Here is an 18,057-nt window from a genome sequence, read left to right on the forward strand (position 1 = left end):
ATTGTAACTTAGAAAAGGTCAAAAACAGCATCACTAATCATCTACCCTCAGAAATTACTACCTCTAAGCAATTTAGCATTATCTGCTGGATGGAAAATTGCTCACAGCCTTTGCCAGTACTAAATAATTCTGATAATTATGGGTTTAAATTTAAGAAGGTTTTTGAGCTAGAGCTATCAGAATTCAAATCTGTACAGCAAGATTGTATATACTTTATTGTTGACAAACCCAATCTAAGTTAGGTAGAACTACTATTTATTCATCCATCCCTTCACTCATTAATTTATTTGTGATTCAACTATTATTGAGTGACTTGGCATAGTCCTAGGCATTAAGAATAAAATGGTCAACAAGACAAGGCTTCTGTTCTAAGGAGCTTACATTTTTGTCTCTTGAGCAGAAAATAAATAAATACACAAAATATCACAAGTAATAAGTGCTATGAAAAGAATGAAGCAGAGTGATGTAGGATGAGTACCTGGCAGCTACTTTAGATTAGGTTCTCAAGGTAGGCTTCTCTAAGGAGGTGGCACCTAAGGTAATATCTTACTGAAAAAAATGGAGTTAGCCAAACCAAGATAAGGGAAAGACTTTCAAAGCTGAAGGACTACTAAGATCAAGTACCCTAGGACAGAGTTGAGCTAGGCACATACCAGAAAAAAAGTAGGGCCACTGTGGCTAGAATGATGGTAACAAGGGGGAGGGAGGTAGAAGATGAGAGCATAGGTAGAAGTGGGAGCCAGGTAAGACACAGAAGATAGTAAGGGGGTTGAATTTTATTTTACATGATATATGAAGAGGTTGGAGGGCTTCCTATCAAACAGTAAGTGACACCATCTGATTCAAATTTAAAAATCAGGTACTCTGGCTTCCATGTAGAGAAAATATTCTAAAGAACAGGAGTAGAAACAGTGAGCCAGCATGTCCAGGTAGAAGTGTGATGACTTGGACTGGGTGTTAGTAGTGGAGATGGAGGGAAATGGATGAGTTGGGATCTATTTTGCAAGATTGATCTTGCTGATAGATTGGAGATACAGGGTGAGGGAAGTAGAGGGAACCAGAAAAACTGAGTGGATGATGTGGGCTCATTGTAAGGAGCTATGCCAGCCACTGGTGATAAAAAAGAGAATAGAAACAAGATATGTTCATTCATGGAGCTTACATTCTAGTGACGAAAAACCTAATAGATAAGAAAATAAATGGGGGTGACTGTATGGCTCAGTCAGTTAAGTGTCCAACTCTTGATTTTGACTCACGTCATGATATCAGGGTCCTGAGATGGAGCCCTGTGTTGAGGTGCTTAAGATTCTCTCCCTCTCCTTCTGTCCCTCCTCCCCTCTGTTCTCTCTCTTTCTCTCTTGCTAGAAAGAAAGAAAGAAAGAAAGAAAGAAAGAAAGAAAGAAAGAAAGAAGAAAGAAAGAAAGAAAGAAAGAAAGAAAGAAAGAAAGAAGAAAACAAATGAATTAAGTTAGACAGGCATTTTGTTATTGAACTATACATATGCTGAGAATTGTTTCCCTCTAACAACCAATGAATTTACTCACCATGAGATTTGATATTTACAGTTTTAAGAATCTTTAAAGTTGCCAACAATTTCCTCTTAAACATTTTATACATCTTATAAACTGCTGAAATCACTTACCATCAGATAATATCTATTTGTTCTGTGTAAGTAGAAGTGTACAGAGAACATCAACGGGTTCATAAGTTACTGTACACACACTATGGGGGAACATCAAGGGACACCTCTTATATTCTTGGTAAGTGAAGAACAGTTCAAAGTAACAGACAAGATCACAAGCAGTTTGCCATATAGGATACTTGAATTCTCGCTGAGTGTTAACTTCTTCTCTTTCTATGGAAATTAAGCTCCAAAAATTATAATATTCATAAGAATAATATATGAATACTTGAAATTAAAACATCAACTCTGAAGTTTGGAAGATGTGCGTAAGCTAGAGCTAGTCTTGTGTTTAAGTGATACAGGCTGCTGTCCTTATGATGTGACTTACCGTCTTCTTCTCAATCTCCTCCTCTCCACTCCCATGTCAGGGGCCATCTGTACCTTTCTCGTTCACCACTGTGTCCTTGTGCCTACACAATACCTGGCACTATGTAGCAGATGCTCAGTAAATGTTGGTAGAATGTGCATGTTTGTGCATATCAGATATATTATATCTTTCAACTAATATTTCAGGTCTGATCATGGTGATTACTTGCTCTTTTTATTTGTTACTTGCCCTCTCACTGGAATTCTTTTTTTTTTTTAATGCAAACAGGGTTGTGAATAATAGCTTGTTTCTTACAGTGATTACATTTGAGTTGATTATATTTATAGAAGAGAAACAAGATGACATAAGACATAGCATTCTCGTGGGACAAGGTCACTGGAAAGGATGAGGAAAACTATGGATACTGGCAGCAAAGATGTCATTGACTAACTTCCCCACTTTTTAAAACTCATTCATTTATTGATCAAACATATAGTCACTGCCAACTCTGTGCCAGGCATGATACCAAACACTAAAGATACAAAAATGAATTTAAGATAGAATTTTTCTCCTCAAGTGACTCATGATTTATAGGCAGAGATAAAAGTTTAAACAAAACATTTCCTCCTTTTCCTTACCTCTCACATCCAATCCACCAGCATATCTAGTAGGTTTGAATTAGCCCTCTCATTGCTTCCCCTCCCTCTATCTAATTGCTTCTGCCACTGGTCTACCCCAGGCCACCATATCTTTTATCAGATGATACAATAGCCTCTAAAACAATCCTTGCTTTCTTCTACCTTCCAAAATCTAATTAAGTCTCCCAATCTCCACACCTACCTAGAGAGATTATTCTAAAACACTATTCTAGCTAAGCACTACAATGGCTTTCCATTGCCTGTAGGTTCAAGGCCAATTCCTTAGCATGCCCTACAAGGCCTCCAAGACTTGGTCTGTGCTCCTCCACCAGCCACTAAGCTATCCCAGAAACACTTCTCTGTATTCACCTGGCCAACTTCTTTTTGTTGCCATATATCCTATATTGGTCTTGCCATAGCACTTAAAATACTGAAATTTAAATAGTTTGTTTTTCTATCATCCCTGTTAAACCATAAAGCTACTTCAGAATTGGCATTAGTCTTAATGGATGGGTAAGGTTCTCAGACAAATGTAAAGTCTGGAGGTGGCTATTCAGGCAGAGGAAGAGTCCTAGACTATGAACTTGCATAATGTTTAAAGAAACTGTTAATGATATAGCAAGAGACAGAGCTGAGGAGGTGAATCGCAACCAGATTGTAGAAAAACCTGTTTATTATGTGAAGGTCTTTGGGCTTTATCCAAAAAGAATTCAATTTATGTTCCACAGAGCCCCATGAGTAGGCCCTGGCCCATAGGAAGCCTTTATATAAATTAGAAAATGATACCCACTTCAGCAGACCCAGATCAGCATGAGGTCATTTGGCCAGGAGAAAGGGCCTTCCTTGAATTTCTTTCGGTACTCACTAGCTCAGTCATATGTAGTGCCCTGTTTCTGGATCCCTTGGAGCCCTCTGAGAGGTCACAAATGAGGGCCTTCCACCAAGCTGCCCTCTGATACCTTTCTTTCCCCAATGCAGTAATTACAGAAACTTTGCTTTTGTTATATACAATTATAAATATACATTATATGGCTTCTGAGTAAGATTTTATTTGAAGAAAGAGCTTCTTAGATTTTCATTTGAAAATCTGTAGGCAGTAGAGAGCAATTAAAGACTATTAAATAGAAGAATTAAGCAATCAGGTGTGTTTTCAATAATAGCATTCTGGCAATAAACTGGAAGATGGATTATAGGGAGCAGAGCTGGCAAGAAGACTGGCAAGAAGTTGATTCCTACCCCCTTCCCCCCAGAATCTAGGTGATTAACGGTGACAGCCAGATCTTAGATAGGATAAGTGAAGATAAAGAGAAAACCTTAAACAAGCAAGCAAGCAAACAAAAAGTGACAGATGGTATGTGTGGTTGAGAAAGAGGGATAACTTCCCACTTTTGGTGATAGAATAATTTACCTTGATAGAGAATAAAAAATGATGTGCAGAGTTGTTCATTGGGAAAAAATGAGGATAATTTGGCATTCCTCTCCATTTGAGATGCACTCCGGACTTCCAAATAGAGATAGATGCCAGGATAAGCTGACCTTGAACTTAGATTTATAGAACACCAGAGCCAGAAGAGAATTTTAGCATCACTGAACCCAATTTAAAATCAAGAGTTGGGGGGGGGTGACTTATTTAACTGGGAAGGGGCAGAACCAGGATTAGAATTCACATCTGGTTTATAATTCAGCATTCTTCCCAGAATACCATGCTCCTTGTAGTTCTCAACTTTTCACTGAAATTTTCATCAATATCATTAAGCTACATTTAATTAGAATGAGAAGATTATAATTATGAACTTCATATTATGTTGATTCATATCAACTTCTGGGATTGGAACAGGTTTGAGTAGAGGAAAACAGGAAATTAAATCCAACATTTTAAAATATATTTCTTAATGTGTATACTCACTTTTAGTTTCGGTGGGGGTACCAAGTCAGTCTATAGCTTTTTGATGAGAATATACCATGTATTCACACTTTATGCAATATGCAAAATGAAGGTTTGAGTGATTGGGAAATATTTTATGAAGCTATGGATTATGAGCTTGTCCTGGAATGAGGCTGGTCTTGATTAGGGCTTTGCAAGGCACCATGAAATAAAATGTGGAGGCAGAATGAGCTCATTTTATTCTCAGGACAATGATAATATGAATTAGCTAGAACATGGGTTTGAGAGGGGTCAGATTTAGAGTCCCTTCAGTGATGTTCATTCATTTGTAAGTGACAACCTTGTGCCAGACATTAGTAATGCAAAGATAAGCAGTTTTCATTTTATATAGGTTAAGTAACTCTTGATAAATGTTGAAGGAGAGGAAATGATGATAGAGTTGCTTTTGGAAGTTGAAGCTGGGCTTCTGTGTCAGGGTGAAGTGGAGGCGGGCAACTTAACCTGGCAGTCAGGAAAACCGCTAGGAAGCTACTGCATTGAGAGGTACCAGGTACAGATGAGAGGTACCAGGACCTCATTTCATGCAAACAGACATGCAGTGCTGTCTGCAAACAGAGTATTCGTCTGAGTGGGCTAAGTAATCTCCAGTCCTATGATCTTTTCCCTTTGAAATTCCCATGTCATGCCTCTTTTCCATGGCTACCCACTAAGTTACCTGGCTTAAGATTTGTTGCTTGGCCTCCCTGCTTTTCTGGGAAAGCACTGAAAGACCACTCACTGAAGCTGAAATAGCCAATTTCTTTCCCCATTGTGGAAAGCTGTGATCTTTCCCAGATGACAGCTGCAGAAAATCCTGCAAACATTTTATATAAGGCAAATGAAGTGGCAAACAGAAGCAGTACATTCACTGTAGGGGATGGCTTCTATGGATCATAAACCCAAGTTATTCTCACCCAGAATTAGAGACAAGAGCAGGAGCCCTATTTTAAAAATGTAGAATGAAGTGACCATCGCTTGGTCTTTGCTGAAGGAAAAGAGTCAGGAAAAAAGTGGCAGACATGAAGCTGGAAAATGGGCTGCATATTGTGCAGCCTCACACAGTGTGGCAGCTGAGGTCTCCTGGTCTAGATGCCTTTAGAGACTTCATTATAATGAAAAGCTGCAACATTGAGGGGATTGGCTCTAGAGTAAGCTCAGGACTTTTATCACAGTCGATTTGGTCTACATAAGCTTGGATATTCCTGTTCACTTTAGAATGAACCAGAAATAAGCCAAGTGAGTAACCCTTCACTACCTACCTAGCACAGTGGTTTTCAGAGTATGGTCCCAGACCAGCAAGGCCAGGATCACCTAGAAATTTGTTAGAAACATAAATCCTCTCTCCTACTCCAGACCTATGGAGTCACAGACTTGGAGTGAAGCCCAGCAATCTATGGTTTAACAAGCTCTACAAGTAACTAACGCAGGCTAAAGTTTAAGAATCATTGATCGAGATTTTGTTATTTGGCTTAGCTTTACTGTTTGCCAATATGACCCTTGACCCCACTGGTGGTTACTCAGTACTTGGGATTGGGCATTAAATAAGCCCCAAAATTATTTTTTTTAAGATTTTATTTATCTATTCGACAGGATAGAGACAGCCAGCGAGAGAGGGAACACAAGCAGGGGGAGTAGGAGAGGAAGAAGCAGGCTCATAGCGGAGGATCCTGATGTGGGGCTCGATCCCAGAACACCGGGATCACGCCCTGAGCCGAAGGCAGACGCTTAACCGCTGTGCCACCCAGGTGCCCCCCAAAATTATTTTTAACCAGAGAAATATGGGCAGTAGAGTGCATGAGCTTTGAGACTATCTAAGACATTACTTACTGTCATTATAAACCTCTTTGTGTTTCAGTTTCTGTTGCAAAATATATAAGCAAATATATAAGCATAGTTCAGTGCTTTTATAAATACTGTATTTTTATAAATACAGGGCACCCAGTTAAATTTGAATATAAGACAAACATAAGCAATATTTAGTATGTTTCAGACATGTTATAGAACATACTTATACTAAGAAAAGTGTTTTTCTGAATAATTATTATTAGTGTTTTTTTAAAGATTTTGTTTATTTATTTACCAGAAAGACAGAGAGAACACAAGCAGGGGGAGCAGCAGGCAGAGGGAGGAGCAGGCTCCCTGCTGAGCAAGGAGATCTATGCAGGACTTGGTCCCAGGACCCTGGGATTACGACCTGAGCCGAAGGCAGATGCTTAACCAACTAAGCCACCCAGGTGTCCTTATTATTAGTGTTTTATTTGAAAGCCAAATTTAACTTGATATCTTATACATTTATTTGCTAAATCTGCTAACCCATTAATATTACCCATTGGCTGCCTTGTGGTGGGACGCTGGACAAGCCAGTTGAGCCATGGGTGACTTCCCAGAAGACAAGGTGAACTTGAGTTAAGTATTAAAAAGAAAACAGGAAATAGCTAAAGGAGATAATGTATGTTAAGCATGGGTGGCAAAGTCTGTCTATTTGTTAGAAATTTTTGTTGGGAAGTAATGGAGATCCACCTGAGCTAACTTAATCAAGAAGAGGAATGAATTAAGACACTGGCAGTGTCTTCTCAAATTCCAGGATGAATTGGTCAACTAAGCCCTGGGAAAGACACCCATTAATCTTTTCCTTTTCTGGAAAACTGTTAAATGGATTTTGGTTCTTTGGTTCTCAGTGGACTAATAGCACCTAATGAGGTCAGTGTAATAGGTGAATTTTTAAGGTGAGAATTTTCGAAAAGGAGAAATCTTAGTTGGAGGAGTTTTAAAATTCCCAGGGGGCACTTCCATGAGCTTCATGGGAGGGGGCAGGAGGAGAGCAGACAGACATAACTAAGTAAATTTGGAAGAGGTCATAATGATTTGAAGTTATTCAAGTCAGCCTATGTGTGTGTGCGTGTTGTATTTTTTTTTTTCTTTTTGCTGGCATAAAGCTCCTGTCTTTTTGTAAGTAAAGTTTTGAGGGTTTTTTGTTGTTGTTCTTAACCTACCTTCAGCGACTTTAGTAATAAAAGAAAAATAAGACCTTTTTGCTGCCTTAACCTTCAGAGCTTTTCTGGTTTCATTATAGTTTACATAAAATCTATGGAGTTGTTCCTTTTAAACAGATTCTGATTTTAAGTGATCAGTTGTTCTCTTTAAGTACATCCAATATAGTTCCCCAGCTAGTGTTCTCTATTTGATAGTGTGTTATTGCATTTCCTTCAACACATTAAACATTAATCAGGTTCCTCCATGATGTGGCCCTTTGGTCTGTAATTAATTTATCTATTTGACCAAAGAGGGTTAATACTGAAGGAGACAATAAAGGACAAGCTAACTCAGTAATACCCCTTAAAAGCCAATAGCTGCTGCAGAGTTACGTTTCAGACCCTGTGACCTGAATTACATTCTGAATCAGGCCTTGAGAGGGTCTGCAAATGACTGGGTACCGTGAGATGTGTGGAGTGGGGCAAAAACAGAGACGCATAAGTTGGTGAGAAATCTGCCACGTGCTGAACTTTAGAAGCTTTCAACAAGGTTGCCATAAAGATACAAGTTGGATCAGAACAACTGACTGTTTTCTTGCAGGCAGCAGACGGGTTAAAGGGGAATTACAACACTTCATAAAATAAAACTTAACTGAAACGCCTCTTTTTATATTTTTCTTCCCCCAAACCCCATTCATCTTATTTCTTCCTCCCTTTCTCATACAAAATGTCAGAAACCCTTTAAGTATCTTGTTGGTAGCTCTCTTCCTTTCTCTCCCCATTTTTATCTTCTTTCGGTAATCACTTCTTACCTTTCTTAGGCAAATCGCTTACCCCTTTTATCATGACTATAATACTTTACCGTTATCTAGCGCTGTACTAAGTACTTCACAAGCATTATCTCATCTGATCCATGCAGCAATCTTATCATCCCTGTTTCGAGATGAAGAAACTGAGATTCTGGGATCATGTGACTTGCCCCAAGCCACGTAGCTGCTAAGTCCTAGAGCTGGGGACAAGATCCCAGGTGGATGAGGGTGTGTCAGGGCTCCCAGGCTTGTGTTCTTAGATTCTCAGCTCTGACATATGTCCATTATAGATCCTGGTGTGAAACACAAAAGCAAAAATATGCTTTTTAAATAACCCGTAATCTCTACATCCACAAAGAACCAGAGCTGAGACTTTGTTATCTTTTAATTGTTTTAAATGCATAATGAACAGGAATGTTTACATTTTAACACCAGTATTTGGTGATCATTTTTAGTGAATTGACAGCCTTAAAAAATATATAAAATCACAATACTTATTTTCCAACAGAAAATATTTTAATACCTATGAAAGAGTAGATATTGCATGTTATTTTAAATTGTATCTTCAAAGTGGAACAAATAATTTGTCAGGTATTATTTGACTTTTCAGTGATACTATATCATGTTCCAGAGTACTCACTCGTTTAATGCAAAATTTAGATGTGATTCAGTCGACACGTTAATGATAAAATGTCCTTTTTATTTCTAAGACATTTTCTGCAAGGAAATATACCAGAATTCTAAAGAAAATGAAACAAGAAAGAGATTAAAATTAGCCTTTTAATCTTTTGGATAGTTCCATTTCACAAAATGAATATTGTAGACTTATATGTGAAACAGCAAGCACTGAAAAAATGAAACCATCAACTTAGTCGCATGGGTAGGGGAGAAACTATTTATGTAAATAGATTTCTAATACATATCAGGAATGTGATAAAGACTATACTTTTTTTATTGGGACAAAGTGTTACTTGAGTCTGAAGCCAGTGATGTATTTATATGTTTCAAAATGAATGCAAGTGGTGACTTTACTCACAAAGGTTATCTACTAGTAGTGAAAGCAAATTAATTTTAAATAACTATGACCCTTCAGCCAGATGCTGTTTCAAGTGAGTGGGAGGAAGGGAAGTTGAGTGTCCCACTTTGGCTTGATATTCTTTCCTCTATATTTTGAGAATTTGAATATATAAATTTTGCCTCTCACATCCATATTGCTTTTTTAATTAATTAATTAATTAATTTTGCTTTTTTAATTTAAAACGACCCATTCTGAGGAACTCTGTATCAGCATAGGCTTCAGAAAAAGGCAAAATGAGGTTGGAATCATGTCCCTGCCCTCAACACCACTGTGATCTTGTCAGTAAATTTCATCATCTGTAGAATGAGAATCAGTGTTTCAGAAATGGTGGGGTTTAAGTACCAGTGAATAAATGAAATGGCTAGAATGATACGGCACATGCAAGCCCTCTTAAAATTTCCATTTCCATCCTGTTCACCTTTCAATATGTCCTTGAGCATAGCATCTCTGACTCATCTTTGATCAATAGCTGCAGCTTTTGTATGTACTATACACCACAGTTCACACACACCCAGATGCATTGCCTGTCTGCTTACTCCTCTCATTAACTCTGGGCACACTTACTCTTTTCGTGGGAGCCTGAGGTTCAAAGGGATGAACCGACTTGACCATGGTCACGCCCCTGGGACTCCAGTCCAAGCATCCTGAAGGCTCGTCCAGTGCTCTTTTTACTGAACTAAAGTCGCCTACTTCCTCTGCATGTTCAGGAAAAAACATCTGATTTAGGCTGTGATGTCCTCACCCCTGCAATTGACAATTAAGGATTCCACTGTATACAAAAGGAAAAATTTAGTACAGTTTGAATAGATACAACATCCAGAATTCTTTTTTAAATGTCAGCCACTCCCTTCTATGGAAAGCAGTGTTTTAAGATATGATTAATATTCTGAGCATAGGGTGATGGTAAACACTATGTGTTTGCATTATCGTGAGATGACTAAATTACCCACTCTCAAAGGACCAGCTGCTGCAGGGCGGCTGGCACCCGTGTTGCCGACATTCTCGAATCTATTTTAATTGGTAATTTTCCTTTTTTTTTTTTTTTGGTCAGTCAGAGAGGAAATGTGTGTGTAAATCTATTAAAGCCATATCATCTGTTATGATGATATGACATCATTGAATCTTAATAAGTGAAATGTTTCACCTCAGAATTTTGAAGCTAGTCAGAGTTCTCATTGAGACCAGTCTCTTTAACTCAGCTCCCCAAACAGGTATAGAGAAGTTATGGGAAAAAATGATATAAAAATTATTCCCATACTTTTTGTATGGGGTGGAAAGCTGTAGAAATAAGCCAGGTGAGAGATGATGTTGACTTCAACCAGGGTGGTAGCAGTGCAGATTGAGAAACATGGATGGATTGCAGATACATTTTGCAGGTAGAGCTGAATGTGTGGTGATGGGATGAGGAAGTCAAGCAAGGGTAGCCCCTTATTTTTTACTCTGAGCAACACCCGGAACTGAGATGGGCCATACTAGAGTGGATATTCAGAGTAAAGGAAGGAAATCTTTCTAGTCTCAAGCCTCATACTTTTAACCATTATTAAAGTTTTTACTAATTGTCATGAATATAGAAGAGATTTGAAATCCATGGCTACATAAATATATATTACCTGGACAGTTTTATAGAAAAGTCAGATCATTCTTTCCCAAGAGAAAATGCCAACAAGGAGAGTTTAGTCACCATAATTCTTGGTTTTCAAAGTAAATACCTAAGGCAAAGATTATCTGAGATTTTCTTTGAATTTTGTGAAAATCTGAACTTTAATATCTATAATTCTGTGATATGAATTTGAGGGGGGAAGAAAAAGAAACATGCGAAGATTGTTTACCAGAGAGCTAACACATATATTTTAGATGATTGGGTCATGTATATTTTTTCTTCTTTCTACATGGTTACATTTTTCAGATTTTCTAAAATGACTATTTATTACCTTCATGAGTAGCAAATTAAAAATTTAAGGAAAATTAATCTACAAGATTACAATTGCTATGTCTCTATAGTCCATAGTAAATTCTGACAACCACTGAAATCCTAACCCTCAGTCGAACCAGTTAAAACCAAACAAAACAATGACATAACTGACAGAGACCTTAAAACATGTCTTTCTAACTGCACCACGTGCTCCCCTTCGCAGTGGACCCGGGTGCCAGAAGGGCCTGACCAGTAGTGCAGTCCATTTGGGAAGGCTGGAAGGCTGGGGAGTTCAAGGTTTCCTTCATTTGAACTGTTTCTTCCAAATAGAAACATTTTAAAATTGCTTGTACTCTTTGCTTCCCCACTTTAATATGGTTTAAGAAATCCTCCCAGCCACCCCTCACTTTTACTTCTTTCCCTGTCTTCCAGGGTCAATGATTGTATCTTGCGGGTGAACGAGGTCGATGTGTCAGAGGTTTCCCACAGTAAAGCCGTGGAAGCTCTCAAAGAGGCGGGGTCTATCGTTCGGCTGTATGTGCGCAGAAGACGACCCATTCTGGAAACTGTTGTGGAGATCAAACTGTTCAAAGGGCCTAAAGGTAATAAAAACATAAATGACTCGCAATGAGACACCTGTGACAAGCCATTTGGCTAAAATGTGTGCCGTAATCCACTGACAACATACTCTCTTCTTTTATGTTCTGACATTCAGTGCTCACCTAGACATTTGCAATCATGCAATAGTGGTTTTTACAGAAGGTCAAGGAAATCGATACTCTAAATATGAACTCAGAGAAAGAAAGGACAGATTTATATAGGAATGTCCTTATAAGCAATGTTCTTATAAATATAAACCAGTTGCATTTTTCTATAAATTTTTAATTTTACTGTATCATCATGACTTGGCATATACATTCCTTCTCTTTTTTAAGATATAAATGGTGACTCCTCATTTAGTAAAATAGTAATAATATGAATGATAGTAATTAAACTAGTCTGTCCTGAAATAACAGTTATTATATGTTATAATACCGTTGCGATTTAATTTGTAATATTCTCAGGTATTACACCCAGCAAGTACTACAGAACACTTTTATACTTGCAATAGTCAAAATAGTTAAAATTTATTTTTTTTAAATGCTCACAAATCTCTTGAGGTAATCGCAGTTACTCTGGGAAATCACACGAACAGTGAGATGAATTATTACACTAGTTTTTAAGAATAGTCGTTTGGGCTCTGCTCTTCAGAATGATGACATTTAATATTAGCTTAACAGTATTTCAAGTATTTTAGAAAAATCCAATAATTGGCTTAACAGTATTTTAAATATTTTTAGAAGATTATGACTGGATAGTTACTGTATTATTTGAGTAAATCTTTTCTCTTTCCCTTAAAATCTACATAATCTCTAATGCTATATGGGACCAAGGAAGTAAGCAGACTGCCTTCTCTGGAAGGCAGTAGTGGCTGATATTTAAGATCTCAGACCCAAGAGTCAGACAGGAGTGAGTTTAAAAGCCTGGTTCAGCTGCTTACCAGCAGAGTGATATTGGTTGGACCAATCCCCTCATTATTAAATGGAGATCATAATGGTAGCATCTGTCCCACAGGGTTTATGAGAATTAAACATTTAACTAAATCTTGCTGGTTAAACGTGTAACCTCCAGAGCCAAAGTGCTACCTCTTGCAGCTCACTAGCTGTTTGACCTTGAGCAAATTGCTTAACCTCTCTGAGCCTTAATTTTCTCATCTACAAAATGCAGCTAATAATAGCATTTGCCCCTAGAAATGTGAGGATTAGATGAGCCAATTCACATAAAGTATTTAGAAGAGTGGATGGCCCAAACTGACTGCCAAACAAATATTACTTATACATACATGTTATTTGTAGTATTTTTTACTACAGATGGTTTCAACCTTAGCTATAATTGCTTGGTAATGTAATGAAAATATACAAAGATGCCTTGTGGGCTAAATACAAATGCATTAAAATCACATAATTAAATCTGGAAAAAAAAAGTAAAGTATTTGCATACCACAGTGTCTGCTAGTATGAAAGAAAACACTTTCTAACCTCTGCACATTTACTAAAATCATATTTGCAAGGTGCTTTAAAGATAAACAATTTGAGCATCACACTATGTCTATTAAAAATATATACTATTTACAAATAACAAGTAGATATTTCTACAATTCAATTAACAGCAATTATTCAGCACAGCCCTAAAGCGAATACCAGTTTGAGGCACTCAGCAAAACATCAGCATCTATTAGCAGGCCTCCTGCTAGCTGAGTCATTCGATGACCTCCAACTGCTCAGCAGAGCACTTCAAGGTTCTAGGGAATCCATAGCCAAAACTCCTTAATTTTAGCAGGAACAGATTTGGGGGATCTTTGATACCAGGGCCCCTCTGGCTGGTTTCTTTCAGTCTGAACTGTTGTCTCCTTTAAGCTGGGAATAGGACAGGAATTGCCCTAGGACATAAAAAGGGAGAAGTGGGGACAGGTGAGCACAATCCACCAAGAATACCCTGGCAATAACCCAAAAGTGCATGACATACGAATGATAGGTTTGGTCTACTGAGGTGTGAAGAACCAGGAAGGTATTAGAACTAACCTCACATTCCAGAAAGCAGGCTCCTGCCACATCCCTATAGTGGGATGTGGGCCTGTTGGTCCTGTTGGGATTATGTTTAGTCAGGCATACATTTTTGCACTGACACCATCCAGAGGTCACTGATAGGGCTTTGTTTTTCTATATAAAGTTTATTGACACCCAAGAAAAGAAAAGGTGTTAGTCATTGTTTCAATTCCTAATGCCTTTCCCAGTGCCTTAAACACAGGAAGTGCTGAATCAGTAAACTGAATAATTAAATTAGATTCTGCACTAAATATAATGATACTTTGAAATGTTAACTCACTTGGCACCTTTTAATTCTTTGTTTTGAATGACGTATATTAAAATAAATTTCTACCAATGTTTAACTCATACCATGGAGACTCTCATGCACCAGGGAGGATAAGGATGAATCAGATGTGATTCTGATAGAAAAATCAGAAAGTTCTCATGGGAGAGAAAGACTTAAAGTCAGCTAACTTTAATGCAAGACAAAATGAAATCAGCTCTGTGATGGATCATGTGTCATGATTCATCTTGACCAGGAGAGCAGAATGCTCCAGAACATTTAAAATTGTAACAGGTCCATTTAAAATGTCCACAGGTCCTTATCATCTACACTTTGTTGAGATGTGGGCATTCTCTATAGTCCATCAACTCTCTAGCCAACTGGGCTAACTCACCTCAATTATGTTTGTATAATACAGAACTAACCGGATGTCTTCATCAATTTAGTCCTTCAATGATTCAAGGAATATTATTTACTATGTTCCTGGCACAGAGGCTGACAGTGGAGATTCATGAAAAAAGTAGAAATAGTTCTTGCTCAAGGAGATGATAGCCTGATGTAGAAAATACCTGTAATATAAACAGGAAACATGCTAGAATGAACATAAAAGATTTTAAATTGGCCAAGCAACTAGAGGGTCAAAGAAGACTTCTGTAAGGAAGTGCCACTTAAGCTAAACCTTGAAAGGAAAAGAAAAATAGAAGTTAGCCAGATAATAAAAGAGTGGAGGAGAGCATCCAGACAGAAGTTTTAAAAGCATGTGTGTATGAAGGCCCTGAAGTAGAAAAGATCTTCATATCTTCTGGGAATTGAAAGAAGTCAGTTGTGACTGGTGTTTAATGATAGGATAATGAAAGACATGAAATGATATTGTCAAAGTAAGCGGCACCAGATCATGCAAAGCCTTGTTGACCATATTTAAAGATCTGTTATTTTATTTCAAGTGTAACAAAAGGTTATTGCAAAATTTTTAGCATAGGAGTGACATAATCAAATTAGTCATTTTCAGAAGATCATTTGGCCACTGTGAAGAAAATGCATTGAAGGGGCATGAGTGGGAGCAGAGATCTTTTAAAGGTTACGTGCAGAAGGTCAAGAAAAATGGATGGAGTCAAGCTGTGTGTCGGAGAAATAATTAATGCCACTTAATTCGTCTAGATATGGAGTATGTCTAAGGATGAGGCCCAGTTTTCTAAGGGAGCAATTGAATGGATTAGGGTGCCATCTATGAGACAGGGAAGACTGGAGAGGAACCCAAGTGGGGAGATTAGGAATTTGCTTTTGAACATGTTGAAAAGACTGTGATGCATTTGAAAAGGAGATCTAGGAGGCAGAACTGGAAAATATCTGTCTGAAATCCCTGTCAAGGTAATATTCTGAATTTACCCTATATTTTGTCATATATCTAGAATTGGGGAAATATCTGAATATTGATTTTCTCACTTTTCATCAGTAATCTTTAATATAAAGGTTGTGAATATGGCTCTATTAGCTATTTTGAACAGTTACAATAAAAATAAGAATCTATTTTTGTAGATATTCTTAATGCCCAGACTATTTTTGTTTTGGGATTATTTTTGGTTTTGTTTATTTGTGGGTTTTTTTCTGGTTATATAGAGTGTTAAGGGATCCTTGAAAAATAATTCGTGATAGAGTTAAATGTATAGTTTTTTTAATTCTATACCCTTATGTTTATTCCATAATTGTATAAAGTACTAATTCTGAAATGAGCTTCGATGTGTGTGATTCTGTCTCTATAGCAGTGCTGGTCTTCCCGATATTCAACTGGAATTACTGGCGGTTGATTAATGGCCATGTATTTCAGTAATGAAGATTTTGGGTAATATCCACTAATAATTTAGAATGTCTTTTTATTTTTTAGGATTTTATTTATTTATTTGACAGAGAGTGAGACAGTGAGAGAAGGAACACAAGCAGGGGGAGTGGGAGAGGGAGAAGCAGGCTTCCCGCTGAGCAGGGAGCCTGATGCGGGGCTGGATCCCAGGACCCTGGGATCATGACCTGAGCAGAAGGTAGACGCTAAAGGACTGAGCCACACAGGCACCCCATAGAATGTCTTTTCTTAACAATATGTAAAAATTTTCCTAACCTCACAGTTACAGATTTGGTCACTGCAAGCAGCTGGGGTGTCTGTTTGTGGACAGTTTAGGAAAAAAATGGGTAATCATGTATAGGAAGTAGCGATTAGGCAAATTCATTTAAATTTTGCAAGCAACCAAAAATATGCAAGGAAGATAATCTGAAGTAGGCATGTGGTTTCCCAGGAAATTGGTTTACAATACACATCTTTCTAGTGACTTTCCCAAGAACACTCTAAGCCATAATTTCTAAGAAGCTGTATAATTAAACATGTGCAGATTTGTTCCTGTGGCCTGAGCCAAGGAAGCCTAAACCTATATAAGAAATGAGATGTCTTCATTTAAGATATTCTTATTGCTTAAGGATTATACAACTAGGTTAAGGTCAAGTTCTAAAATTGAAAAATGTTAAGGCCATAACTTTGTTAATATCCAAAAGTAGACTTGCTTGTGGCTTTATTTTAGCTACTTTATTAAAACTGAGTGATAAAGCCCATCTCTCAAAACAGTTCCGCAATTCTTTATTATTTAAAAAACATATTTTTAAGCATGTTTTAATTTTTTCACACACACACAAACACACGCATATGTTGCACTTCCATAGGTCTGTAATAGTGCAAACTGAAAATGCCGTGAAGATTATAGTTCTCATTTTGTATAAGAAGTAAAAATAAGTATAAAATACTCTGACTGTAAGAGTCATTATACTAATGGCTATTTATAATGTGTATACTTCAGTCACTGGAAAAGCCACATGTGTAGTGGTGAGGTTCCCTGTTGTCTTTAAGTAGCTGTGGTTCCCAAAACAAGTGCCTTAACCTCTCTGTGCCTCAACCTTCCTCATCTGCAAAATCGATATAACCTGAGTATCTAATTTGTAAGCTTATTCTCAGGATAATAATTGTAAATTTTAAATACATGTTTATACTATTTTTATCTTTTTATTATCATAATTGGCTAAAATTTGATTTAAAAAAGCAGCAAAGCATGTACTCATCCCAGTGCTTTATTTCTTTGTTTTTCTAATTTAAATTCAGTTAGCCAACATATAGTACATCCTTAGTTTTTGGTGTAGTGTTCAGTGATTCATTAGTTGCATATAACACCCAGTTCTCATCACATCCCCAGTGCTTTAAAACAGCCTCTTCTAGTATTTTATACAATCTTGTTTTTTAGTATTATTTGTTGACTATTATTTGTGGACTATTTATTAAAATAAATTAAAAGTTAATTAAAATTTCTTAATATTCAGCATTTCCAGATGGAGCCACTAGATATATTTTTGCATGTTAACCCAGATTTCTGCGTGCATATGCATAAACACACACACACACACAAAATATATTGCCTTTAGCATATATCCATGCACATATATTGTATATGCAGCTGAGTTCTCTCTGGCTCTATACAAATTTATTTCTAACAGTGTCTGAGTTATCATGTGGCATATGAATCTGTTTTATGAAAATGTGCATCTATGTTTATATGTATATATTTTTCCTTAGTTTTCCTAGTATGGGCAAATATTTCAGTAGACTCCATGTGCAGAAATAGCTCCAAGCATGTTGAAAACTGACCTCATGATGGCCCCTTAGTACCAACTTCCACCACAGCCCCTTCCCCAGTGTAATCTCCTGCTCTGACCTCTCCAGTTCAGTTAAAGGTTATCCTAGTCCCCAGATTAAAAAGCTCAGAATCCTTTTATTTTGATTCTTCTCTCTTCC

The 18,057-nt window shown here is 37.3% G+C and overlaps 1 protein-coding gene across 13 annotated transcripts in view; it reads left to right on the forward strand.

Annotated features, from left to right (window-relative positions):
* Positions 1 to 18,057, forward strand: part of DLG2 (discs large MAGUK scaffold protein 2) — a 1,327,559-nt gene that overhangs the window by 794,062 nt on the left and 515,440 nt on the right. For all 13 annotated transcript variants that reach the window (XM_057316878.1, XM_048217415.2, XM_044390952.3 and 10 more), the window contains one exon: positions 11,757 to 11,926. In XM_057316878.1, the coding sequence (XP_057172861.1) occupies positions 11,757 to 11,926 (170 nt within the window). The remainder of the gene's footprint in view (positions 1 to 11,756; positions 11,927 to 18,057) is intronic.

This window comes from Ursus arctos, unplaced genomic scaffold, assembly GCF_023065955.2.
Source record: "Ursus arctos isolate Adak ecotype North America unplaced genomic scaffold, UrsArc2.0 scaffold_22, whole genome shotgun sequence".
NCBI lineage: Eukaryota > Metazoa > Chordata > Mammalia > Carnivora > Ursidae > Ursus > Ursus arctos.